This window comes from Pungitius pungitius, chromosome 6 (assembly GCF_949316345.1).
Source record: "Pungitius pungitius chromosome 6, fPunPun2.1, whole genome shotgun sequence".
NCBI classification, from domain to species: Eukaryota; Metazoa; Chordata; class Actinopteri; order Perciformes; family Gasterosteidae; genus Pungitius; species Pungitius pungitius.
Window position 1 is genome coordinate 15940328 of NC_084905.1, and position 27278 is coordinate 15967605.

The window sequence follows — 27278 nt, forward strand, 5'->3', positions numbered from 1 at the left end:
GTATCATCCGGGAGAGTTTTATAATTCTCAACACATGTATTGGTTTTTTTTTTCAGAGGCTGCATGTTCTGCCAGGAAACATATTAGTTTGGAAATAAACGGAGATTTAAATGTTGTTGTAATGCAGTGAATGTTAATGATGTGGGAGAGTGTGTTACAGGACGCATAAGCGACCAGTTCCAACTGCCTCAAAAGTTCCCGTTATACATGCTAGTGGTCTTCTCTGTTTTTGATAGATTGTTGACTGTGGCTGATGACAATATTGCATTGCTTGGCTTACATTGATTTATTAGCTTTGTCCGTTTGCATTTATTTAAGTGACACCAGTGTAACGCCATAAGTCAATATCTCTGTCTTGGTCTAAGATCAATTTCTTATTCAGAATTTTACACAATTTTGTCGCCTCTAATGTTGAGGATGAGAATCCAGCTTGAACAGTTTAATTCAGTCTAGAAAGATAGCCAACGGAAGTAAGTTGTGTCATTTCTGTGCCACTAGATGACAACAGAGTGCAAGCTAAAACAGCTGATCCAACTTGCATCAGTCAATGAGCCGATCTGCATTAATGTTTAATAATGAAATCATGGCTGCTGTGGATTTCCTTCTGGGGAGATATACAAACAGAGCAAGGTGGCATTTGTAATATTATTTTTCATTTGGAATTGCATTAGGTACACACCCCGCATACTGTCTTACTTGGAGCAACTGAAGACCTACTGTTGTTTTGCCCCATTGAAGCTGCATCCGCTGCAGACCCTGTAGCTCTGCATGGCTTCCACGCATTATAGAAAGGTGTCACAAAGTGATTTATCATAAATGTAGCTTGGCACTGCAGCATTGCAGCTTTTGTTTTCATGCTAAGATTGATATACAAGATTTACATATAAGACTATGTTTTCTTGAAAATTCGGTGTTCTTTTTGTTGGTCATGTATTGGCTTCTCTTTTAGCTTTTCATCTCTTCACCATCTTCACATCCGTCTTCTTTTCCTCCAGTATAACAACATAAATCCTACGCACAAAGAAATAATTCACATGCATGCAAACGCATGTTTAACTTACTATCACTGTTTGACCTTTTTCAATTAAGAAGTAAAACCATTGAAGCAACAAAGAAAGCCATTTGGGATTTTGGACCACTGTGGACCTTTAAGAAAAGCATATTTTGTGGAATAACATTTGTCATCACGTTTGTCTTTCTTTTCTACATTTTGTCGCTGTCCTACTTTCACTGAACATTAATAAACACATGCTTTTCTGATTTGTGACATTACAATTGTCAGCTAACCCAATTGTTTATTTAGCTTAAGAAGTATTTTTATCAGTTCATCAAAATCACAGATTTTGGAGTTGCATGTATTTCTTTGAAAGATCGATGAGTTTAGGAAAACCTTTCTCCCCTTATTGTGCACAGTTGCAAAACTATCTATTAAATAATGCAAAACATTTTGAACTTGTGCTATTCAATGTCTGTATGCATTTCTACAGAACATTTAAGGAGTAAAAAATACTTTTTGTTGCATTTCTTTTTTTTAATCAGACCCACATACTGTAGCTTCAGTTAGTCCGGGATAACATGCCCTTTCTGAAGTGCTGTAACATGTTCAGTGAGCTTTCTAGTTATCTCCCTCTCTAATAATGTGTCTATTCATCAGATCTTGTGATTTGTAGGTTGTTGAATACCATCTGGTGGTCCTTCCAGGGTTGATTCAAACTGTGATTTAATTTCATAAACAGTTTTTTCCTGGGATGAAGGGTCATGCTGCTACAAAACAAATTGATACCCAGTTCAGCCTCAGTGGCTTCGGCTCTTGGTAGAGCCAAGGACGACATTAGCCTCTGAGACGCTGCAAATTCTGACGTTGCTTAATGAGAAGTGAACTGACACATCTATGTCTAATGTTTAGAGTTTTCCAAAGCGATGGAGCCTTCAAGGGCACACGAGGGGCTTGCGCAATCGGTCATTTTTTGTGTGTGCTCCTTTTACGGTCTAGCCTTTCAACTGGAAATCCGGATGTTTGGCTCAATCAATATTTATAATTACTGCCAATTAATAAAAGAGTGTGACTTTGGAAGGCAGACTCACTTCACAAGGACACGCTCTATGGGCAATCAAGGAAGGAATGGGATTTCACACAGTTAAAGCCATTCACAATGTAGATGGCACGCAATGAAAGACTGTTTGAGAAAAGTGCATAAGTACATTTTATGGTATCTGTTGGATTTAGAGGACACGCTAATTCATTCTTCAAATATTGAATTGATCAGATGCTGGTTTGCGTGGAAGCTCAATAATCACTAAAGGACATTTACATGAAAAGATTTGCAGAGGAACATTTTTCTTTACCGGCCCTATATGATGTGGGCAGTATGAGTATAGTCTCCCGCGACATACTGAGATATGCAGTGTATTTGGTGTGCTGCAGGAATATGAGTGGGTTGGGTCTAGTTCACAAGGGCAAATCCTAATAGCCAGCTCAGCGTTAAATACTTGACACTGATTTTGAGAACAACAATTGAATGCCCCAGTATACTGTAATATTTGAAGGCAGTGTTTCTCCAGAGTTTGTTGTTTTGAACACTGTTCTCTGTCAAAGCCCCTCCAAAGTAACAGCTCCAATGACCTTTTATTCTGCAAATTAAGCTGTTTTTTCTCCGCCCAGACTGATGGATCCTATTTCAGCAAAAGTACATTGAGCATTGAGCAAACACCCTGGAGCCATAGCAACTACATTAACAAAAGTTAATGAGATATATGGAGGCAGAACCCTGAATTTGTTTTGTGTATGAAAACTATGGCATTTACATTTTGCACGTCCGTGAAGAGGGAATAAATATAATTTAACGCCGCTTTCACCCACATCGCTTATGTGTCTACGTTAACATATCAATGCTGCAGCCTACAGTGTTATGTATTGTGACCGTAAAAGCACAAATAGGCTTGTTTAAGTTCTCTTTGTCAATCTATATATTTTTCTTTGTCTGGGCTGTAAATAAAAATCATGGTTGTGCATGATTTGCCCCACAACAAAGTTAAACAAGTGCAAAGTGATGCAAAAATTTTAAAACAGCAAAACTAGCTGGCATTGAAAAATAAGAAGACATTTGCAATTTAGATTCTGCTAAAATTCTATGTTAGGTGCCCCAAAGGGCCGACCATGTCTGCATCTGATTACGTTTGCATGCATTCAATTAATAATTTGACAATGCACGGCATTGATGTCGGTCAGCCAACGCTCTGCAGGAGAATAGATTGGCCGGGCCTGATATCCAGCCACAGCCTCTTAGCGAGGAGCAGAAACGATGAGCTCAGGCAGATTTCAGATACATAAGCTCCCGTGTGGAGCTGCGATAATCCCCCCTCCCTCAAGTGCAGCCACTCCTGGGGAGGAACGCCACGGACTGCAGCGCACCACCGATGCTCGACCGCTCTCTGATTAATGCACTCATCAGTTTTTTTTTCCTTGTTTGTTTTAATGACAAGCATGTCCCTTGTGGGAATTTGGTGACTTTTTGCAAATACTGCTGATGCATTTTTCTTTCCACCTGTCACTTTTTTTCCTTTCTTGTCTTGTGGAAGGACAGTTACCATAAAACCTAAATCTTTTGACGTGGTTGGTTGTCAGGGGGAACCACTCAACACATTTTCCGCCGGAGATGCAGGAAATACACAAGCAGAGGAAATGAGCAGTGATAAGATCTCAGCATGATGGGATGTGTTGTGCTTTGTTGATAAGGCATCATGATGCTTTAGACAGAAAAAATCCACCTGGGAAATGTTGAGAAATTGGTCGGCATGTAATAAAAATTCGAAGAAAATGTATGTAGAAAATTATTTATAGCTCTGATCAAAATGTGGGGCCATTTTTCAATCAAATGCTGAATTAGGAAAAATACTAGCTCCTGCAAAACAAACTTATTTTACAGCATCCTTTGCATGTGATTTTGCCATGTTGAGACGTCTCAGGTTGTTTTGTTATAAAGCAGGATTGAGTCAACAAACAAAAAAAAGATCCAGTCTGTGAGGTTCGAAAGGTAAAATGAATTGAAAACTACTATAAGGAGAAAGAAAATGAACAGTAAACGCAACCTGAACATGAACTCTTGAGGTCACCAGATTGTCCGCTAATTACCACTGTGGATCCTGTTTGACTGAGGAGGCTAACTGACCTGCTAATTAGTATTCATATTATTATATTTTATATCATACAGTAATTCTGCAGCGTAATCGATGATCATCTTCCCGATAAATGCGGACAGGGAAGAGTTGCGGTCGTGCCACCTTTGGCTGCCTATATTTGGTTGATGATTGATGATTTAAGTGGACAAATGATTCAGTGTGCTCAACTGTCCATTAGTAGTGTTTACTCCTATTAGACTGGTACCTTGCCTCTGGCACCTTCAGTGAGTATTTCTCTCCGTCTGTGAGTGAGTCTGTGCTCTTCTTGTTCTATTGACACGAGTGCAGCTGCCTTTTGTGGAATGCGGTCCAGAGATGCACACTCTCAGCTCTATTGCTACATTAAATGGATAACTTACAAATAGCGCATTGATGCCACATTTCCGCCACATTCTGTCCTACTCTTGTATAATAAATGTTGTATCTCCTCTCCAGCCTGTCCGATCAGTTATGGCAAGCAAACTGGCCCGTTTCCAGTGTCAAGTGATGGATCTCTGTGCTATCAGTGGGGCCCTATAACATAAAGCCACCGCGTTTACTCAGCACTCGGGTAGCCTGCTTGTGATCAATGGCCAGCAGTCAGGACAGTGAATGGGGCACAGATTGAACCACATCTGGGATTGGGATGCTGAATAACTTCCCACTCGACAGGGGCGACTCATGAATAATACACCAGGCAGCCGAGTGTTCCATCTCCTTTGGCCCCTCGCAGGCAATGCTTTCCGTCCAGAGAGCAGAAGGTCAGGGCTGCACCCCGGGCGCCGGGAAGCCCGGCCTGCCGCAGCCACCGCAGGGTGGAGAGAATAATGGCTGGAAAAGTAACAAGGAACTACGGGGTGTGTCAAGGAAAGGATCAAAATTTACACCGGGGATCATCGGGATTACGTGTATAGATTTTTACCAATATTTCTTTTAATATGCCAGGTAGGTTGAGATGGCAGAGAAAACTGCAATCAAAGACACTTCAGGGTGCATAGGGTTCATTTTGTTCGCTATGTTGCATGGTTATATACTCCATTGTACTTTATGATACAAGTGCTTGCTAGTTCACACGGAGGAATAGAGAAGGAGGAATAGTTTTAGCAAAGTGAATCTCCAATGAAGCATTCCTAAAGGAACCGTTGTTTCTTCCGCTTAGTGGTTGTTTTCTGTACTCTAATGATTGTTCTACCAAACTCATAATGCCTTTGACTTTGGATGAGTGTGTTTGTTTTACTCTCGATGCATTACACTGCGGTTTGTCCATTCATCAGACACGCTGAACGTGGCCGTAAGAGCTGCTCTCTTTCGTTCATTTACAAAAAATGAATTCCGTCGATGTACTGCAGCCGTGTTTTGCTCAAGGGGATTCAAGGATATCTAAAAGGTCACAGTGGCAAAAACTGGGCATACGTCTTTAATGCAAATTTGGTTAATGGAGCTTTCATTTGACCAAATTGAGATCACCAGGTAGCTCGATGACCGGGCTTAACGTGTTACCTAAGCATTTGTCCAGATTTGTAAATGTTTCCCCTTTTTCAGTCTGTGACGAATCATCAATAAAATTGATGTGCTACACAAGGGAGAAAACCATTTTTCTGAGAAAAATGTTGGAGCTCTAAGTTGAACATGAAGAGATATATTTCTAATTGTTCATTTAAAAAAAAAAAAAAAACCATTCCACTTAAATATAGCCATATTCATCTTAATGGGGATCCCACAAAGTCCTTTGTCTTTTGTTTTGTTGGCCTGCTCTTGATTGATTGGTATTGTAACAATTTGTGCTTTCAATTCCAATAAATATCCGATAGAAGCCTTCTACTTTTACATTGTTATGAAAGCTGCAGTTTTAGATTAAAAAGTATGTCTTAAGTTTATAAAGCGCAACACATTTCTACAGATTTCATTAGTATTCCGACCCATTATTGATGACCCCTTATAAAAATGACTGCCTTCTTTTGAATTCTCTTTGTATTTCAGATATCTGAACTCTTGTCTGTTCCCCCAAAGATGTCCCTTTTTAAAATGTCTTTTCAAATGGTCCGGTATATCAAAGCCAATCACTCTAATGATTTAATAAATGATAATAAATCAGTCTCAAAGGCTATTTTACTGTAGAATTTAGTACATTTTCTATTTCACACTACTTCTACTATCTGCATGCTTCTTCCATCACTGCAGCCGATAAAGGGGTGGTATTTGTTAAATGTGATTTGATTGATGAGACTAACGTGAAATACGAAAAAAATAAAGAACAAAATAATCTCCCCTCCCGTGAGATGTCAGAGGATTGCCTGAACGGAGAGCAAGGTGCATCCAGCCTCCGTGGCTTTTCCCTCACTCGCTCCTCCGCCTTCACACACCGCTTACCCTGCGACATTTGGGACGAGTTTCTCACTGCTTGGCTTCTCACATCTTGGACACTGACACAAAATAAATGAAGACACCAAGAATACTCAAGGTTCAGAGTTGGAAGGGGTTGGTGGTTGAGGTGTGAAACTATTGGGGTGTAAAATTGCCCTGGCAGCCGCGCTGTTGTTTCAGCATTTCACTGGGAGCTGCTCGTCCCTATCCTTGCCTGTTCAATGCCTTCTTCCCTTTTTTCTTTACATTTGTTTGGCTGTCCATACTATTGCTGCTTTAAGTTTAGCCCCTCTCTCTGTACAGGGTGTAACTTTATCAATACAGTACTAAACGGTGGGCTTCTTCGTGTGCATCATTTTGTGGTCGTGCTTCCTTGAACTGGGCTCCAAAGTAAACAGTTGAGTCTTGTTCTCCTGTTGAGAGAGAGAGAGAGGGCGAGAGAGAGAGAGAGAGAGAGAGAGAGAGCGGACGGTCCAACAGGCTTATGTTCACACGTTAATTTGTCCTAACATGTCCAACTGTTCGCCAGGAGCTCTCGTTATTCGCATTAGGGAGGCTAATTGTTTGTGCGAGGAAGCCTTACTGGTGTGAGGCGGAGTTGGGTCGGTGCTTCCTCCTGGTGGCAGCGGGGCGCCGGAGTCAGGCCTCGGAGGGAGGACAGACGTTGCACAGAGGGCATCGCAAGACATTAGGCCGTCGCCGGGACGCCCGGCGTTTCTTATTAGAAGCACGGGGTGAAACCAAGTGACTATTCAGAGCAGCGTGCTGAGCAATCTGGTATCAGGCACATTGTTTTGATTCATCAAGTGCTGTTGTTTCACTAATTGGTTTTCTTGCAGAAAATGCATATCTTAAGCTCGTAATTGGTGACATGTTTACGACTGTGGAGAATCTGTGCATGTTATCTGGACAAGGACCCCCATTTAAAAAAAAAAATTGACAGTTAAAAAAACTGCAAGAGGGCAAAGTTGCAATACACTATTATCTAGATTTTATAATGGTGTTTACTCATATTAGTTTAAAATGTTCCGCTCTTTCTTTTGGACCGCTTCTGAGCAGATGGCTCGAGCGGCTTCGCTGCTCCTCTCCCAAGTGTGTCCGAATCTAATTTCATTACGCTAACGTTAGACTAGATTAGTTCCTCTCGTGTACATCAGGCAATTTCTTATTACTGCCCGTGGTTAAGAATGGGCGGACAGCTGCCTTGGTGCACACGGGACAGTGTTTGTCCGCTCTGACTGGCTGCAGAAAGTCTTTTGTGCCCCGAGTTAAAGAAATAAAAGTATGAGGAGAAGCCTCCCTCCAATGGGCCATGCCTGGTGTCGTCCTGCCCTGCGGTAAGGCAAGGTTATTCGGATGAAAGATGGTGTTGAGATTAGTGAGCCCTGCCCGAGCCCGTGGACGTCCAGCATGCTGCACTGCGTGATTTATGAGACTCGTGATATCAGCGGTCGCCACATGAATAAACCATGTGGCCAGAATTAAGCTCCTGTTAAACGACGCACAGCATTTTCCCAGGTGCCCCATCCTCCAAGTCGAAATCACAGCAGCTAAAGTTGTGTTGTTGCCGTTATGTTATAGCAGTTTCATGAGACCGCTTGTCGATGGTTAAGTGGGGCAGCTGAAGAGCCATCCGTTTGAAACCTTCAGAGGACTTTTCTAATCTTGCACCCACGAATAGTTACTAGTGCGTTACCGGCTGAGGGGGCGGATAGTTACATGTTCCTTAATGGAGGGATTAAAAAACAACAACAACAACTTCAATCTCACAAAGTTGAGATGGTTTGACACAGGAGAATGTAACTCCACTAAATTATGCGTTTCCATTAAATCATTTTGTCCATCCCATAATAGCTTGTTAAATTAAAATGTTTATATTTACAAACTGTCCTCCTTAGAACATAACAGAGCTGCAACCAGTGACATTTATTGTTCTGTTGTTTTACCGACTGTTTGAATACACACTCAATCAAAGTCAGAATTTGCAGTGGACACCTGCAGTACTCAAGATTAAGTTAAGATATCCAATTAAATAACATGTTTTTTATTGCATTTTTTACTCTTGAATACAATATGTAATCAGTAGTCCTGGGAAACATACCCATGCTTAAGTATGACTCTCGTTCACGCTCTTAATATGAATATTGCACATTTGTCTTCAGTCCATCTTCACACTATGCTTGAAAAAAGGATGCAGAATCCCCAAAATAAAATCCAGATAACTTACTATATTCTTTGTCCATTTCTGTAACTAAGCAGTAATCATAATCATAATCACGAGCATTTATTATTTATTATTGATTTATTATCAGAGTCTGAGATGACCATTATGGTCATAATGGTCATCTCAGACTCTGCGGTCTGAGATGGAGAGACAGTAAAGTGAATGCTCAGCTGGATCATGTCAAGCTGGTTTTACTAATCATTCAGTTTTAATGAAAAGTAAAGTACCCAGGAGTGCATTTTTTACAGAGATCACGAATAAGACATTGCTGCTTTGGAGGAACTTCATGCTGTCAGCGTTACAGAAACACCCATAAATACAGCGACAAACAGCCTCTCAGGTTTTATGACTTCAATACGCGTATTCCCAAAGCAGCCGTTGTCTCTTTAAAGTGATATGTGCAGAGAGGAGTAAGACAGGAAATCCAGAAAAATCAGTAACTAGATTCTCCCTTCTTCTTAAGAACCACACGGTACTTAATGTCCATTTTATACAGTATTTAATGGACATTTTGTCTATGATGGAAGACGTGTTTGGATCACACTTGGTGTTATAGAAAAATGTCAAAATCCTGAATTCAAAATACTCTAATAAAACAACAACTAAGATAGAATAGAGATAGAGTGAAACATTGTTGACAATGTTCCTCTTAAATGCAGCTGAGTGTATTTGGCATTTTATTAATGGAAGTCAGACAAAAGAGCCGTTTAGTGTAAGTCGCCATAATGCCTGTTATTATTTCTACCTGTTTTAATTAATGGTCAGACTGTTGAAACAGTAGAGGAGGAATATAATGTAGGAACCTTTTTGGAGGTCTTGCTGAAAGTGTTATAACTTTTAATGGGTCCATGATTTGAACAGCTCGGGGATAAGAACAAAATCAGCAAATTACCAAAATGGCCAGTCTAATTATTTGGAAAGGGAAAAAGTAACTGGGATGTGTTTTGGTTTTGTGTGTTCAACTGAATGAGGAAGTGTGTCCAAACTTTTGACTGCTACTGTCTCATTAATCCCCTTTATAAGATATTCAGGAAACAGCAGTCTGAAAGATGTTATAGATCTGCTTCAGAAACCAAGAGCATCTTTCATACTAGAGGTCATAACTTCAATGAAACAACATTTACACTGGCACCATGCCGTTTTTCTTCTGTGTTGTGCATGTTGTGCTAACTAGTATTTAAACTGTAATTTACTGTCAAATGTTTTGTGGACGATACAGATCATTTATCTTATTAGTGTTATTTGTTTTAGAGTTATTATGACAAATTGGGAAATAAAAGAAAAGTACATCGTTTCAAGCATTCCTCCGAGCGAGGGGCTTTTACGTTCAGTTTTTGCTGTTTTTTTGCACCCGGTTTTAGTTAAATGCTGATTTGCCTCTGTGTTCCTCCACTTGTCAGAAACCAGCATGTCCCCGTGACATATCGTTGTCCTCATCAGACGCAGAGGTGTGTAGCCGAAGCCCGAGGATGCGGTGTCTATGACGTGCCACACCGCGCGCGGCCTTCCTAATGAGGCCTGACTCGTAATGACTCACGGACCCCGGCAGAAGACGGCGATGGCCAGCAGTGGGGCTTATCTCATTGGCACGCTGTGCTGCGCGGTTACACCTGTAACCTTTCAGATCGCTTCAAATTAGGTTGCTTGGGGGAATCTTTCAGTAGCGATTACAAAACCGAGGGGGGCACTAGAGAAATCTCATGAAAATGTATACGTGAGGCCCGCTGCTTGAATCTAGAGGAGGAGGATAGTCGGGCTGATTGTGCAGAGGCACGTCACACACAGGAGAAGCTGACGACTGATCAGGCATTCTCTCTGTTGCTCTAGACAAAATTGCAATGCCAAGCGATGTTTCCGTTGACTGGTTTCCATTATGTAGATGTAAATTAACACGAGCAAGATGAAACTGAGCATTGTGATGAACGAGCACATGACTAAGTCGAGGCTGAATAGCAGCTGGGATCTATAGGTGGGAGGTGAGCTTCTATCTCGAGTGAGTCAGCCGTGCCTGCTGAGCATCATTCATGAAAGAGTGCATGTGCTGGTCAACCAGGGGACGCGGTGGGTAATTGCATTGCACTTTGATAAGTCACATGCCGAAGACACGTGGCTTTAATCATGCAAATGTCTCTGCTGTTAGGCAGTGCTGAGGACGAAGGTGACTCTGACTAATCAATGTGCTTCAGCAGGCTGGTGTCAGATGTTAACCATCGGTATCCGTGTCAGGATTCAGGAGTCCTTACTCTCACATGCACTACCTCCTACATACACCATAACACTATACACTGCCCCTTGTACTTGTGCAAGAGGCACACACACTGCAATTGTGTCTTCATCAGTAGCATAAGAGATGTTACTATTTCAGCAGTTTCTCAGCAGGATCCGATGCGGCAGCCGTACAAGATGGTCCCCCCGTCTCAGTAATCAAAGTGGTGAGAAACAGGGAAGAAATTCATAGTGGGGAATGAGGTCCCTGGAGAACATTTAGTTTGGTCTGAATAGAACATGTTTGAAGTGGGAAAAGAAACAAGCTGTTTTTGTGGATGTCGGCAGACACAGGGAGGAGAAATACTGAGAGGACAAGAGTCGTATTGATCAGACATGACTGCCTCATGCATTTATGCTTCTACAGAATTAACAATGAACAGAAGTTCACTTCGACCCAGTGTGTGAAAGTGTGTGGAATTTTCTCTAAACATTCAAATGTTAAAATCCATATTAAAGGATACGGTAGGCATCTGTTTGGGTATGGGTAAAAATCTGTGAGTCCTTGTCCTTGACATTCATCTTTTTAAAGTCAACAGTCTGTTCTACCGACATGTGAGCTGCACACAAATTACTAAGTGGAAGTAAACAGACCCAACAGAGAACAACATTTGGCATCTCAGTGTAATAACAATAACAATAGTGACAACATGGACAATTTGCATTTGTAATCTTTTGCTTTTTTTTTTGTTGACATTGAACAACAAACATTGCCTGCCTGCATGGTGCTTGAAGATTATGGGCTGGATAAAGAAATTCATGCCCCCTGCTAAATAATACATTTTCACTACAAACAAAAATGCATAATATTTTGGGGCATCCAGGGTTTGGGGGCCAAATTTTAAATGAACCTACATTTGTGACTTTAATCTCAGAGAAAACTATAGACTGTATATAAGAAGTGGATGAAGTCACCATGAGGGCACCCATTGGTTTGGGGAAAGCCGATGTGGTTTTAAGCCTTGAGTTCATTTATTTTTCTGTCGCATACGATGGTGTAGTCCACATGGTCTGTTTCACTCTAAATGGGACCATAACTTATCAACGCAATGCTGTACTAATGAATAATTGAAACCAGCTACTGAGGCCATTAACTTGTGTTTACAATGGTTACAGCGGTATAGAAATTTAGTGAGAAAAAGGGTTCTGAACATCCATACAATCGGATACATTTTTGGTATATATATATGTATATATACACACACATATTAAGACATATTAAGACCCCTCTGCATTGGCTTCACTTGAACCGCAGGTTGCTGCCTAAATCTTGTAAAAAAAAGAGAAATCTCACAATATCGCCCCACCGCCGTTATTATTGGGTTAAGTGCTATAATGTCTCCATATAGTAAGGGAGCTGAAAATAAAATGTATTATGAAAAAGTCATATTTTACCACATTTGAACAGACGTTTACTGTGATTTGGGTGAAATAAACCACAAGGATAAAATTCACCCAGTTATCAGAATGCTAATGTTATTTCATTGATATATTCCTGCTTGACATAGTGAAGATTTAATGAATTTGTTAACCAGCTGGATGATGGTGTGTCTGCGGACCGGATGACTTGAATTCAGTTCTAATTCAGTTTTCCATTTCAATGACCACCCTGATGGACCTTAATTATTCAATTAACCAAGAACAAAAACTTCCGTTTTATATTTTCGTACATCTTAATTCAGGATGCAAAGCACCTGAAGGGCAGAAGATTCTGAAAACCTGCCCCTTCTGACCTGGAGGAATCATTAAGAGCCATGTAGTGAATAGAGATAATAAACACATCAATGTCCTGTTCATAGCTGTATTATAATTTCAATAACCCTTGTGTACGCTTCTTTATGAGCACACATCACAGCATCAGGACACATTGTGGACCAGCCACTTGTAGTGTTGGAGTGTGAGCATAGTTCATTGTATTAGGCCCTCTTGAGTGAATGTAGGCTTTTATTTTCCGGTAGGTAACGTAGTGTGTCTGTGGACACCAGGTAGGAGGGACACTGGAAAATGGAATGAAAACCGTGTGGTTGGATGCGGAGGCTGCGCACAGTAAATTGGTTCTTTCAAGAGCAGCTTTTGTGAACTATATATCCCAGTTTAGATTCTTGATCCCATAAGAAATTCATGAGTTTGAGTGCGCGTATGCGTGCGAGAGCCAGCGAGGAGCATGTGTCTCGTGTGTGTCATCATAAGCTCATTATTTTTCTTTTCTCCCACAGATCTGCAACCTGCCATCACCTCTTCCAGCGAGCGTGCGCGTTGGGTCACAGCGGCGCTTCTGTCACTTTGTGCTGCCGGAGGCCCCCTCAGCGTCCACAAAACCCCGACACCCCCCCACCCTCCGAGGACCACAGGCTGTAGGATTAGGTGAGCTTAGGGCCACGTGTCTCTGGTCGCTTGTACTGGCCACCGCGCCACATCTTCGGGATAATCCTAACTCGCTCACCTCTCGGCCTCCTTGTGAGGTTTGCAAAATGTGACAAGTTGCAAGGTGTTTCAACATTTATGGAAAGGACTGAGGGGGGTGGTCCAATCACGGGAGAAATTAAAGCTTTCTAGTCAATCAAGAAGGGCCCCTGTAGTTCTTCACCTGATGGTTTCATAGAAGGGCCTCAGTATGAGAGCAGCTGAAGCCCTTTAACGTGTATGCATGTTGATTAATCATCCTGTTAGGGAAATGAACAGGAATTTAACCTCTGCCTGTTCAGTGTAACTGCTACTTAGAGGAAGTGGAGGTCTGATTGATTTTCTGTCTCATGTGAGTGAACTACACGCGGCTATCAATGCAGAAGTTTAACTGAACATGTGAATGCATGTGTTTTCCGATACAGTCACTCAGAAATATTGAACAAACTAAACGAAGAACGTGCAGGGCGCACAGCTTGTTGTAGACACCATATTGTATGACCACCAGTCATTGAGCTATTTATTTTGTTAATGACACAATCTATTCAAACGAGGTCCAATAGGTTCAGTCCAGAGACACATCGCCAGATACAAGAAACATTTATGTTTCTGCTTTTGCATCCAGTCCTCATTTTGCCACACGTCCTTTTTCTCCGGTAGCGATGTGCTATGGTAAGACCGGCTCGTGGGGGGGTGAATCCATCACTGTCATGCGAGCCTGTTGTTCATTTGCACTCTTCCTCTCCCTATGGGTCTAATGAAATAACCTGCTGGTGTAGACAAAACCTCTGTCAGTGTCGGACAGATGTTTCATATCTGTGGCCACTCACACAACAGAGCAGATGTACTTTTTTGAGTACGGGATCAAATTCCAAGCATTGGCATGTACTGTAACAATCTTAGCTTGGAAATTAGGTTAAAGGAATAGTTTGGCATTTTTGCAAATGTACTTATTCGCTCTGTTCAAAGGTACACAATCCACTTGCCAGTACCTGACATCCTCCCTCCGATGTAATGACTGTACAGACATTATTCCTCCAGCAACGTGCCCACGATCCGTGTGCATACTAATCTGCTGCTCAACCTTTTCCCACTCTCGTCTCATCAGGAAGTTCTTTCCATCATTTTAAAAATTGTTTAACTCCCATCTCTGTAACTTTTCATGAAACCAAGATTCAACTAACATGGTGGCACATTTGTCCCGGAAGGTGAAGCCAGCAGGGGGTAACTTCACTTAATGCAAAAAGGTTTTATTGGTCTAATGATGAAAACAGCTGTACTTCTCACTTGATTTATTACCTCATTGAATATTGTAAGCATGATTGTATGATTACAAATACTCATTTTAAACCTCCTCACGATGTACATTTACTAAATTAATTTCCCATTACAGGTAAAATAGACCATAGATACGAGTGTGTTTTAGGGCGTGGCTGACTTGTGATTGACAGGTTTTCACCATGGCATTCTCCAGTCTATGTGTAGTCCATGTTTTTGTTTTTGAACTTTAATCCTGATCCTTTATGCTAACCTAAGCTAACCGGCTTTAGCTTCATATTTGCCGTACAGACATGAGAGAGGTTTCTATTAAATTGCATTTCTAAAAAAAATGCAGAACTATTCCCATCATCAAGCAGAGGCATGTTGTGTTTTTTACTTGCTGTGTCTCCAAGTAAAAAATATTTCTTATTTCCGTTTGAAAGCCAGTTGCTCCCTTGTGCCCCTCTCAGAGTGAAGAATGGGGTCGTCTGTTGCCCTGGCGGCCCTGCTGCTTGTCCTGGGCTTAACCCCTCGTGTAGGGAGCCTGAACCCGGACGACCCAAACGTTTGCAGCCACTGGGAGAGGTGAGCGTTATCCACACGTGTTCACCACGGCACACGGTTTTAGATTTGAAGGTGAGTTTGTTGGAGTTGCACAGCACATGTTCCCAGCGCCGAGGAACCTGGAACCTTTCAATCTACCCGCTACAAGGGCTGTTAACTAAAGTTCCCAATCTGTTCCTGAATCTATACAGCAGTATATCGATCTCACACAGCTCATGTCGCCAAGCTCTCAGAGATGGGAGGAGATGCAGCCTCAAATGAAATACCAAGGCAAATTGATCAGTGTACTCTCATCCCAATCAATCACGACAGCCATGGAGTCTGAATAATTATCAGTTGTGCTGGGCAGTGTCATCTATGAGAAATAAGCAGGAATCATTTCTCTCCTTGATACAAAGGGGAGGAAAGAAAGCTGGGAAGATATATGATCTGGATTATTGCCTGACCAAGGTGAGTGTACTTAGGGATTGTGGTTCCACCTTGTTGGCGTCGAAATGAATTCCCTAAGTGGCTTGCATTCGTGGCTTTGAGGTTCCGCCTCCGGCTGCATACATCACTGACATACATCACCTAAAAGCTCCTTTCAACTTCTTTCTTTGCATATCTAGAGTATTGTATTACTTTGATAGGGGCTGTGTCCATTGACCTGTCTGCTTTAATTGTCCATTAGATAAATCTAAAAATTGCTGATTTGTAATAAATAATTAATGACATTATATGAGCCTGTCATGTTTTTTAATGTAAAATGCGATTCTGAAAACTTAAAAGGCTAGTTGTCTCTTGTTGTTGTCGTAGTGGAGTATACACTGTAGTGTTGCTGAAGTAGCATTATGGAAATAGTCAATTTAAAGTCTGAATTTTCTCTGAATTTTTTATTAAGTAGATTCCTTTTTTCTGTCTTCCAGCTACGCTGTGACTGTTCAGGAATCCTACGCTCACCCTTTTGACCAGATCTACTACACCAGATGCACAGACATCCTCAACTGGTTTAAATGCACACGGCACAGGTACGTTGGGAGGAGCGTCCTTATTTGTTTTCCAGATTTGTTTAATAAGTGACTCAAACTCTGCTGTGCCCGAAAAAAAGGTCATTGAAGGCCACAGCAACTGTCCTTGTTAAAGTGAAGTGCTCAGAGGCAAGATACCTCTGACTCTAATCATCTCACAGTAAATGTTTTAATTACTCCATTAAGGTTTATAGTGGGCCTCCAACTTATCACCGAATTTTATGCAGCTTTTCTTTTACCCTCCCTTAGACTTACAAACATGCTAACAACAGCAAAAAACAGCATGGCACTATTACCAACTATATGTTCCCTGCCCTTCAGAAAGAGTTATTTGTCACATCACGTCTCTGTGTGTTTTCTCCAGGATCAGCTATAAGACGGCTTATCGGCGGGGAGTGAGGACCATGTACAGGCGCCGTTCGCAGTGTTGCCCCGGTTACTTTGAGAGTGGAGACTTGTGTGTTCGTGAGTATGCTTTAAAAAAAAAAAAACACACACACAACTTTTTCTGGTTATTTCTGCCAGGCTTTTAGAGAAGTGGAGTAAATATTAGGATTTATTGTTAATATGGGTGGCTTGCCGCCACTGCCTCTTCTGTCGGCATGCCACCATCCATGTGTTTCTTCATTTTAAGATGATTGAGCATGATTTAATATGAAGGCACAGTAGGCTGCTCCCTGCTTTGACCTTCCACTAAGAGTAATTTAATTGACGTTGTATAACAATGAGAAAAATTAACGACCCAGCAGGGTCCTAGTTACAGACTGAGTGGTTCTAGCACCTACCATAAAACCACCCTGAAGTTCAATAACATAAGAGGAGCAGAAGCCGTGTAAAATTGGTAGCAATGTACTGATAACAACCCTTCCATGCCGTTTTTATGTCTTCATTAATGGTCATTGATTTCTATTTTTATTCACTCACATCAAACTGAATATTTTTGCATGTTGGCCAAATAAAAACGAATCTTATAGCTTTTGAGAGTTACATTTTTGATTTTCTCGCCTTAGCTAATGTTTTATTCCCTTTAAGTATACGATGAGAATCCCATTTTAACATTTTCCTAGACTCTTTGCACCACGACAGAGTTTCCTGACACGGTGACTGCAGCCATGTGGTTATGCTCTCCTGACCACAGCTAGACGTGTCCTTGCCTCGACTTCACTGGCCTACGGGGCAGCAGGCCACCGGGAAGCCAGCCAGCAAAGAATAAGAGCTGGTGTGATTATCAGGGCCTGGGCGGGGGGAAGCACAGATTGATCAATAATGTATTCATTAACTATTTAACTGTCAATGGAACCATTCGTGTGCTGCCTTTTCAGCCGTGTTAACCAGGTGAACGGCACGCTCAAACCTCGCCCCGCCTAGGGTTTCAACAAATATTTTTTTATTTTTATATTATGTCAGAATGAGAATGAAAAGAACTGCCCCCCCCCCCCCCCCCCCCCCCCCCACGTCTTCCAGGTGAAGTGGGGAGACTGAGCTGATAAGGGCCGAGAGGGCAGTTTTGCTTTCTGCTGCCTTTGCAAACCGTTACACCCCTTTTAATCCCAGCACTCTCAATACCAGGATTAAGAGATTTGTACTCCCCGAGCCTTTTTGCATAGAGTGACAAAAGAGTGCGATTGGACAGCAAATCGACCCGAAATTAACTCAAGTCGTCTATTTTAGGACACTTTGTTGTTTACTGAAAGTAAAACACCCCCCTGGTGTATTGTACGTTTACTGTAGCTTTCTTCATGAAGTCTATTTCATTAAAAGGCCAAAACACTGCAACAGTTACTTAGCTCCAATGAGAGACGTATGTATAAATGAATGTGAGGGTGTGAAGACCTTGAATGCACCGAAATAATCACATATACGCACACAAGGCGAGCACTTCTAACGCTTAATCGGCAACATTATCTTTCAGGATGTTTTTTCCTCAATCGGTTGTTTTGCTTCACCGTGTCTTCCGGAGGTCGTCGTCTAATTTCCACTCTTCAATACGTTGCACTTTAACCTGTTTGTTGTTAATTAGTGCTTGACGCTTTTGACAAGAGGTCTTCATTAGTTATTTGACCTTTGATCTGGCGTGAATCATTACCGTAGTCTGTAACTAGCGTATGTAGTGGAAGTAAGGACCTCATGTCCCTCATAATAAGCATGATTATTACAGTGCACGAGGGGAACTCGCTAATGACAACAGCTTGTAATATCTTCAGAGGCTCACAGGCTTTGCAGAGTTATGAGTCCCCGTTTCTGCAGTTCATTTAGGTCAGATGACTTCTGCATGACTCTTGCCTGTCCAGGGATGCAGTGTAATTCTAAAAATGATTTAGGCGGCAGAATTAATCAGGTTTGGGAAGATGATGAGATTTTTCACCAGAAAGGGGTCCCTGTGCCTTTTGATTTCGTGTTCATTTTTTTTGGCTTTGTTGCAGTTTTTTTGATAAATCAAAGACTGTTTTTAAAATGAATCATCTCTGTGCCAGATAGAGGCACGAGGATGAAGCTTTAAGGGAGTTGTTTGATATGTTATGTAGGCATATCTGAGATTGATTTATCCATCATCTTCCTCACAATGTTCCACATTTTGTTCACTTCATTTTCACCTCGGTCTACAACAAAACTCTACTACTGCAGAAATCACAAACACAATTTCACTGGCGGATCTTTTTTTCCCTGACGGCGGAAGAACTACAAAAACAGGCAGAGCGACAGACAAAATATATATTTTATCAGACATTTCAAAAGATTGTAGTTTGGTCAAAAATATTGAATTTATTAACACCGAATGACAATCACCAATTAGCTCCATTGTTCCCTGCTCTGATAACACACAGAATAATGAGTTAGATTAGCCTTTTATCTAGATGAAAGACTCAATTTTCCAACAGATTCCTTAGACATGAGTTAAGCAGAGTGATTCATGAATTTCAATTAAAATGAAAGACCTACCTCCTCCTACTTTATTATGCGATCCCCTCAGAACACCAGTTCAGATCTCAGGAGAACGGTGCGCTTTATCCTTTCTCCCATATTCAAAACTTCATTTCCATATTCCTTTTTTTTGTATATAAAGGATGTGACACATCTGCATTTCCCTGTTCTCGCTGATTCAAATTTGCTGATTGAAAGTAAACGAAATCAACTCATCGTGGTGACATTGAATTCGCCTCCTATTCTCTTTGAATACTTGGCATACTGTGGGGCTCATTGATTACAGGTATAGTCAAACTCGCACCTTCGTCAGCATAAAATACTCAAGCTCTCGTTCCTTTTCTTTTCCCTGGCTCACTGTAATTAGACAGTTTCCAGCGGAGTACCGATGCTGAGAAATCTGTCCTGAATTATCTTTCAATCTCTGGTTTACCATTTTTGCCTTGGGAGCATTTCTGCGATTAGCACCGGCATGCGGGCGCTTGGGATTCACTCCTCCACCTCCTCTCCCGCCTGCATCCCTCCCGCTGCCGGTGAATCTTAATCGAAACCTGATTGAGTGATAATCCATAGTAGCAGTGTTCAGGCCTGCCGCCAGCTCTCTAGTGACCCCTTTGGCTGCAGGATGAGCGCCATAGTGTTGCACACAGAAAAGGCACAAGTGCAACGGGGCGTATGATGAAAAACACAATGAAACATTTTTTTTTTTTTTAAAGGGCCGTAAACTACAAAAGAAGCATAACTTTGATAAAGTGTGTGATGAGTGCTTATCAGTTAAGGTCTGACCGTTCTTCTGCCCTTGGATTGTGTATCATCCCTCCACGGGCTGTGTTAGTGGGCTGCTGATTCTCATCAGTCGGGGTTTCTCTCTCGTTGTTTTGGCCTGACTGCCATTCCTCGGATAAGAGCCTGCTGGCCAGATGACCTTGGCTGCCACAGATGTATTCATACTAAGTGCCTAGTTTTTTGTGATACTTCTCCTTTTCTGCTTCAAAACCTGGCACTAGGGCAAAAAAAAAAAAAAAAACTCCATGTAGGTCACTTTGTTATCCAGCTGAACCAAACCAACTCTTGTGCATAGGCTCCCAGGAATACTAATGCCGACCCAATCAATCGGGGGGGGGGGGGGGGCCCTGTTGGTCGATATGAATGATCAAGAAAACTGCACACTTGGTAAACACTGAGGTACCTGGACCTGCTACTTTGAGGCATCACTATATGACAAAGCAGCGGCCGATCAAATTAGAGGGGATTTATAGCTTGTTCTTTCATGGCGCAGCCTTCTGATAACAGCTCATTGTAGAAAGTAAAGCCATGTGATAAACAGAGACATTAACCAAGGACTCGATCTACTAAGAAATCATTGGGCCCAGTGTCAAGTGGTCCAGATGGATGTTGAATTTGAGTGTCATGGCTAAGATTTAGTCCCCTGATGGTATTAGGGCGATATTGAGTGTTCAATTTTATGGGCCATTTTCTTTCCGCTGTTATCTTGGTGGTTTTCATTATGCTGTTTATTGGCGTTTTAATCATGTTTTACACTCTGCATGTGTGTGTGTGTGTGTGTCTGCGTTCGTTTTAACTAATTATACACTGATGTCTGTTTTCTTTGTGTGTCTCAGCTCTTTGTACAGAGGAGTGTGTCCATGGTCGCTGTGTGTCTCCTGATACATGCCTGTGTGAGCCTGGATGGGGCGGACTGGACTGCTCCAGTGGTGAGTGCACTTTACTCCTAAACTCACAATTAGTCACTTGGACTCATTTATTTCCAAATGGCGTTCACGGCCAGTTAGCCCATAAGGATTTATTGTGAACCCATTCAACTGTTTTTGCCTCCATGTGCCATCTATCTCAAAGCTGCTCAGCTTTGTATCCTCTCTTCTTAGCAAACACAGCCAATGGAACAGGTAAGTCACAATGAATTCATTTTCATTTGCTGGAAGTGGAAGTGATCTACTTGATGAATATAGCGGATGGATGGATGGTTGCATCCCCCCCTGTGTCTACCGAGCTCTCTGTTACGGTCTTAATCATGATTAGACCGGTGCCTATGACTTGGAACCGTGGATCGATGCCAAGCTGAGACAAACGCGTTGCGCTGGGCTTTCGGTTTACTGGAGTTTCCTCTCAGCTCCCAGAGCTCCCACAGCCGCTCTGCTCAGGAGGAATGGGAGGGTGGAGTTTGGGCATATCCATCCTGCAATCAGCTAAATGCTATAAAAATGCGTCATTGCGGCCAGAGAGGTGGAAATAATTGATTTACTCCTTGCCTGCAGAGAAACAGTGATTGTGCACACAGTAGGTCGGTGACTCCAGTCAACATTTCTGACCTGACATTTTTTAACTTCTTCATCTCCCAGTTGCATTTAACTGTTATCGCCCATTGCATATTTATGAATGAATAATGGCAGCTTAAATCATATCATCACTGTTATTGTATAGATCTATGGGTTTTCATTAGCAAGAGAGCCATTCCCTGATTAGCAACTGTGTGTAAATCAGCGGCTCGGGCTCCGGCGGCGGCCCGTTGGCGTTGGATTCATCGGCATGAATGAAGAGTCTGAGCTGTTTGCTGCTTCTCACTCCTACAGACTGGTGAGGTTGGTCCAACGGGGAGGATGTGAGGTTCAGGGCCCCCAGGGACTCGTCTCCCACTCTTGGTTGGTTAGGAGTGCAGCGGTGTGTGCCTTCAAGCCTGCAGGTGCTAGGCTAATCTACCTTATTAAAACCGACTGGATGATTGAGACAGAGGCATTATTCATAACTTTAGATTTCCATATCAGGCATGATTCCAGGATTTCTCATTTATGAGCTTTCATCTGTGGAAATAAGGAATGTGTGCCAATTTTTAAATTAAATCTGCCCTCTTTTTCCTTCATGTAAATTGTTCAGCATGGATTTTCTTTTTGTCTTTCACGGTAAATTTTACTTCCACCCTGCTCAGGTAGCCGATGTAAACATCAGTAGTCCTTGTGTCAATGGACACATGCACAATATATTGGTCAGCTGGGCTGAAAAGCAAACGTAAATGACTTTTATTCACTTCCAACAGCATCAATGCCATGCTTTATTTGCTGTTCATTTTACCACTATTATGTTTGAGTTGAGGTATTTATGGCCACTTAAAAAAAAGATTCGATAGCTGGTGAAAAGGCAAAATGAGCTGGTCACATGATGTGAAAAAGTGTGTATCCCAGGAGATTAAGAGAAGCCGTGGGATGCTGAGCAGCCTAAAGCTGAAGCGACAGCCTCCAGGCCAGTGATCTGGAGCCGAATCAAAGGCTTGGACATTGTTTCTTGAGCAGCACCCACCAGGAAGCACTTTTGTATATGGGTCAAGTGGTGAAAACAAAGAGTCGGACGCTTTGTGGGTCACGCGAGAGGAGGCGAAAAAAGTGGCATAGTGAGCTGTGCCGAGTGCGGTACAGCGAAGGCTGCGGAGGGACAGAGAGTCAGTTGTTTTTCACCTGCTGGTGTCCACCCGCTGTAGCCATTAAACATTTCATCCTCTTCCCTGCCTGAGGCAAAGGCCCCACTGAGACCAGGCCTGCCCTGTGACCCGCCTGGAGCCCTGGGGTGTCTTAGACTCTTGTCAAGGACACACTAGTCGATGTGGAACAAAAGATAAAACGGCAAAACTCAATGTTTGAGGCCGTCTGTTGTTTGCAAATGTTATTATTATCGTTCTACATCTATAGCACGCGGATTTGGAGCACTCTGAGTTGAGGTTGTGTTTTCCCAGTAGAGTCATGAATGATTCATTGTTGTTGGTTAGTGGGATTCTTCTAATGCCGGGGTGTTGTGTTTGTGGAACGTGGTCTTCAACATGTCTCTCTAAGCACATGTCATCGAATTGATCCTTTTTTATTTATGTTTCCTTAAACAGCTCAGGGCATCAAAGCGGTGTGGTGTCATGTACCTGTTGATGTTTGCATTGTCGGCTTTTCTCTGTCGTGCATGCTGTTGTTTTGCCTTCTGTTTTTATATTATATTGAAATAAACTGTCCTTTCTGTGCCACTGTGTATACTTTGTTTTATCAGTAGGGTTTGTCTTCAAAAACAACACCATGTTAAAAAAAAGAAAAAAGATCTCATTAGCAGCCATTTTTGTAGAGGCAGTTTATGTGAATGGAGCTTGATTTATGGGAACAGTATGTCTTTAGTCATTTCACTGAAGTCTAGACATTGAAAAAGTAGTCATACTATTGGGTTTAGTCTGCAAAAAAATAAAGTATAGTCTATATTGTAGATGAAAAACCCTATATCAAAACTTTGAAGGATATTAAGAGTTTGTTGAATGAAAACAATATGAGTTTCTTGAGTTGAGGGAAGAGTTTTCAGTGTTTTCCTCTTATTCCTCTTTAGTTTTTTTTGTTGTGGTGGAAATGTTGACACAATTATACAGAGATTATAAAACACAATAAGTATCTACTAACTCCAAGGAGTAGTTTAGCTTTGTTAACCGAAAAGCATCTTTTCTGTTTTAAAAAGAAATCTATCACACTCAACTCAATGGGGTTGATCAGCCGTGGTCCATGAGGTAACATATTCCTCCCTAATGTATTCAAATGATAAGGCAGTGCTGCTGGTGCCATACACATGGTTAATTGATGAATGTGGCCTATAAATACTTATTCATGGGAGATGTCACGCGACAGAAGGGGCTACTTCTGCTCCTTATTTTATGTCTATTGTAAACTAAACAGTGGGAGAATTCATTATTAAGGCGTTAAATCTGGTATTGGTTTCATTAGATATTGAAGTAGGCTTCATTACCTTATTTATTAGCAGATGAAATTTCTCCGACCAGCGGGGACACGATATGAAAGACTATACCACACTAAAACCGTGCGAGTAAACTTCATTTTTACTGGAAAAACACCCTTGTGAGGACGGCATCCGTCGACAGAATTTACACGTTATTATCAGAAGTGCATCTGAGCCAGATGGTTCTTCTCCAATCCTGCAGCAGCAGGACATTCGCATGCATCGCTGTCAAAGACCAACACACTGTGAATTACATTCAACGTTACAGAGATGCAAACACAGAGATTTACTGCGGCTCCACTCATCCCTTCCCCCCCTGTGTGTGTCTGTGTGTGTCTGTGTGCGCTTGTGTGTGTGTGCCATTGAATGTCGAGAAAAGCAACAAGTCCCTTTTTATCTAACAATTAGGATCGTTTGAAATCAACAAAAAACTCCGGACCAAAAAAAAAGAGGAGTCTAAATCGATTGAATTCCTCATTATACAACCATGTAAACTGAGACATTTTGGAACTATAAATATTCTAACTATCACTCAGAAGGTTCCTTGTTGCATGTACCAGTCGGTGCAGCCGGCCTTATTCATTCTAATAGATCAGCGCCCAGCAAACCGTATTTCTTTGCTGGGACAGAAGACGGGCCGATCTACAGTGCAGAGTGGATCTGTACGTGTGTGTGAGTGTTCATCCATGAAGCCCTTCTGTGTTGACGAAGCTTTGTTATTGCACACAGTTTATATGGGTTCATTCTCATCTCAATATCTCTTCATAAAAAAAAAAAACACAAACTAAATGAGTTTATTACATGTTTACTGGTGTAAATCTTTAGTCCCGAAACACACACATGCATTAATTTGGTCTGACTAGCTTCTTGTGTGTTGTCCAAGATACTGGTGAGACACCGGCGCACCGGATTATAAGGCGCATAGAAGATCCTGCAGTAAAACGTTTGACTGGGGCTGCGTTATGCATCCACTAGATCGGGCTGTGCTAAATCAAACTTTATTAAGCGTTCTGAAAACTCTTCACTCCCATGGTAACGTTGTTCAAACGTTAATGTGGATATTAAAAATATCTCTGAACCTCCAACTTTCGTTCTTGATTAATGAAAACATTCTTGGCAAATGCTTTCGTCCATCTTGCACCAAGAGGCAGCGGCTGGAACAGACGGTGGCGCCTCGCGGCGGACCGTCAGCTCGATCACGACATCCAACTACGAGCTTTTTAACTACAGCAGCTTTAATATACGCTGTTGGAGCTGAAACTACCGCGGCTGCTGGCACCAGACTTTCCCTCCAATGGATCCTCGTTAACCAGTATGGATCAACCAATTGATCCATATATATGGCGCTCCGGATTATAAGGCGCACTGTCGTTTTTTGAGAAAAAAAAAACGGATTTTAAGTGCGCCTTATAGTCGCGGAAATACGGTAGTTTTGCCAGAGCCCTCCTGTGTTAGCACGCAGGCCCTCCCATGGGACTGACCTTTCTGAATTGGAGGACCTTTTTCTTTTTTTTTGGACAGGGCAAACAATTGGACTGGACACAGCTTCAGGCATGACTAGATAAAAATGGGTTTCACTGCAGAAATGTAATGTAATGTAATTTCTACATAACAAAAACTAAACTAAATATGTGATAATAATGATGACTGGGAAGATGTTACATGGTATCTCCTTAAAAATACTTGACCAAATATCAGTGTTTACACTAGTTAAATGGAATCAGATACCTTCCATTGAGTCTAAACTGCATATATACGGCTGTACAAACACTGAAGCACATTTATTCTCCATGTTTGCGTATCTAGACCAAATATCGTCATACCCAATACAGTTTATAGGTATACACGGTGGCGGTAAAATGATTGCTGTGTGGATGCTGAGGCGCTGACCGACATGTTTACGGATGTGTCTCTCATGTTACTCATCTGACTTATGCGTGGTGTAAATCACTGTATCAAGACTTCAGCTGAATGAGGTTGAGCCCATCAAATGATTTGTGGCCCACACTTTGGACCTCAGCGCCTTCTTTAATGCTGAACACACACACACACGCACACACAGACACACAAAGACACAAATCTGCATTGTGTAAAAAATATTCTCAGTGAAAGCGACAACTCCAATCTTTTGAAGAGGTTTCACATTAGTATCACGCACACATGCATACATGTCTTTTTAACATTTTCTCACCATGTAAGGCTCATTGGCCCAGTATTCAGATTGACTTTGCCCGGCTCTGAAGATTTTTTTGTACCATCCCATTAAGCAGGATTTATTGTTCCCCAAGAGCTCACTGCTCCATTACCTTTGGGAGGATGCCTAAAATGTTTGTGTGTGTAGGTGTGGGTCTGTGTGTGTGTCTGTGTGTTTCAGTGTGGCTCTGTGAGTTTGCTTTTTCTATAACCTGATCCCAAAAAGCCGATGAATATAACTGCACATAGTGGCGAGGGTTAGGTTGATAGGATCATTTTGAACAGAAAAGAAACAGCGTCCAGTCCCACTGGTCATTATCACCGGGATGCTTGTTAGTCAGTACGAGAGAGAAGACACTACCAAGAGTCTGCATAGATGGCTTGATTTAATAAGGACATTAAAAAGCCTTATCTCATGTCCTTAAGAGAAGGTCAGGGTGTCTAAAATAGCTGGAATGCTATGATAACAGTTTAAAGAGATAAGATGTGTCCTGAATACCAATGAGGATGAAAGCTGTTTTAGGCTCATTTCACAGTCTATAAGTCACACCTGATTTTTTGGTCTATTGCCATGTTTATGAAGTTTGTTTGCAATGATTTAATACCTTCCCAGTATTTTCATTATATTTTTCAATATTATTCTATTGCATTTCGGTGTTTGGTAGAGATATTTACAGGCGGTGGATGCAAATGATGGTGAAGTACCAAATGTTTTACTTTCAGTCCTTGAATACATTTTTGTATTCTATTTCAACATTTGAATATGAACATTTTAAAACGAAGTGTTTTCTTTTGAAGTTGTCAGAGTTATAAAGAAGTAAACTACTCTACGCTGTGAAGTGAAAAGAGATATTCATTTCCATTATTTCTTTCCTATCTTTTGTAATCATCTCACAGCTTTTGAAGCTGTGAGATGATTACCGGGAATCCTCTCGCAGCTCCTGCGGTAAGACCGTTGGGTTGGAAACCACAGATCTATGACCCTTTTGACCACCTGGAAAATAACAGTGTCCAGCGCCTCCATCATTTTATTTTATTTTTGAATGGCTAGATGCCTAAAACTACCCAAAAATGAACAAAGAAAAAACATTGCAAAGATTAGGTAATCACCTGAAAGGCGTAAACAAATGAAATGATTCCTTTCTGATACA

The 27278-nt window shown here is 41.7% G+C and overlaps 1 protein-coding gene across 7 annotated transcripts in view; it reads left to right on the forward strand.

The window, feature by feature from the left end:
• Positions 1 to 13340: 13340 nt before the first annotated feature.
• Positions 13341 to 27278, forward strand: part of megf11 (multiple EGF-like-domains 11) — a 46728-nt gene continuing 32790 nt past the window's right edge. For 4 of the 7 annotated variants that reach the window (XM_037452122.2, XM_037452124.2, XM_037452129.2 and 1 more), the window contains exons 1-6: positions 13341 to 13375; positions 15145 to 15259; positions 16144 to 16245; positions 16610 to 16710; positions 20790 to 20882; positions 21054 to 21074. In XM_037452122.2, coding sequence (XP_037308019.1) covers positions 15153 to 15259; positions 16144 to 16245; positions 16610 to 16710; positions 20790 to 20882; positions 21054 to 21074 — 424 coding nt within the window. In that variant the 5' untranslated portion in view covers positions 13341 to 13375; positions 15145 to 15152. The remainder of the gene's footprint in view (positions 13376 to 15144; positions 15260 to 16143; positions 16246 to 16609; positions 16711 to 20789; positions 20883 to 21053; positions 21075 to 27278) is intronic. The other 3 variants (XM_037452126.2, XM_037452125.2, XM_037452128.2) reach the window with 1 other exon arrangement.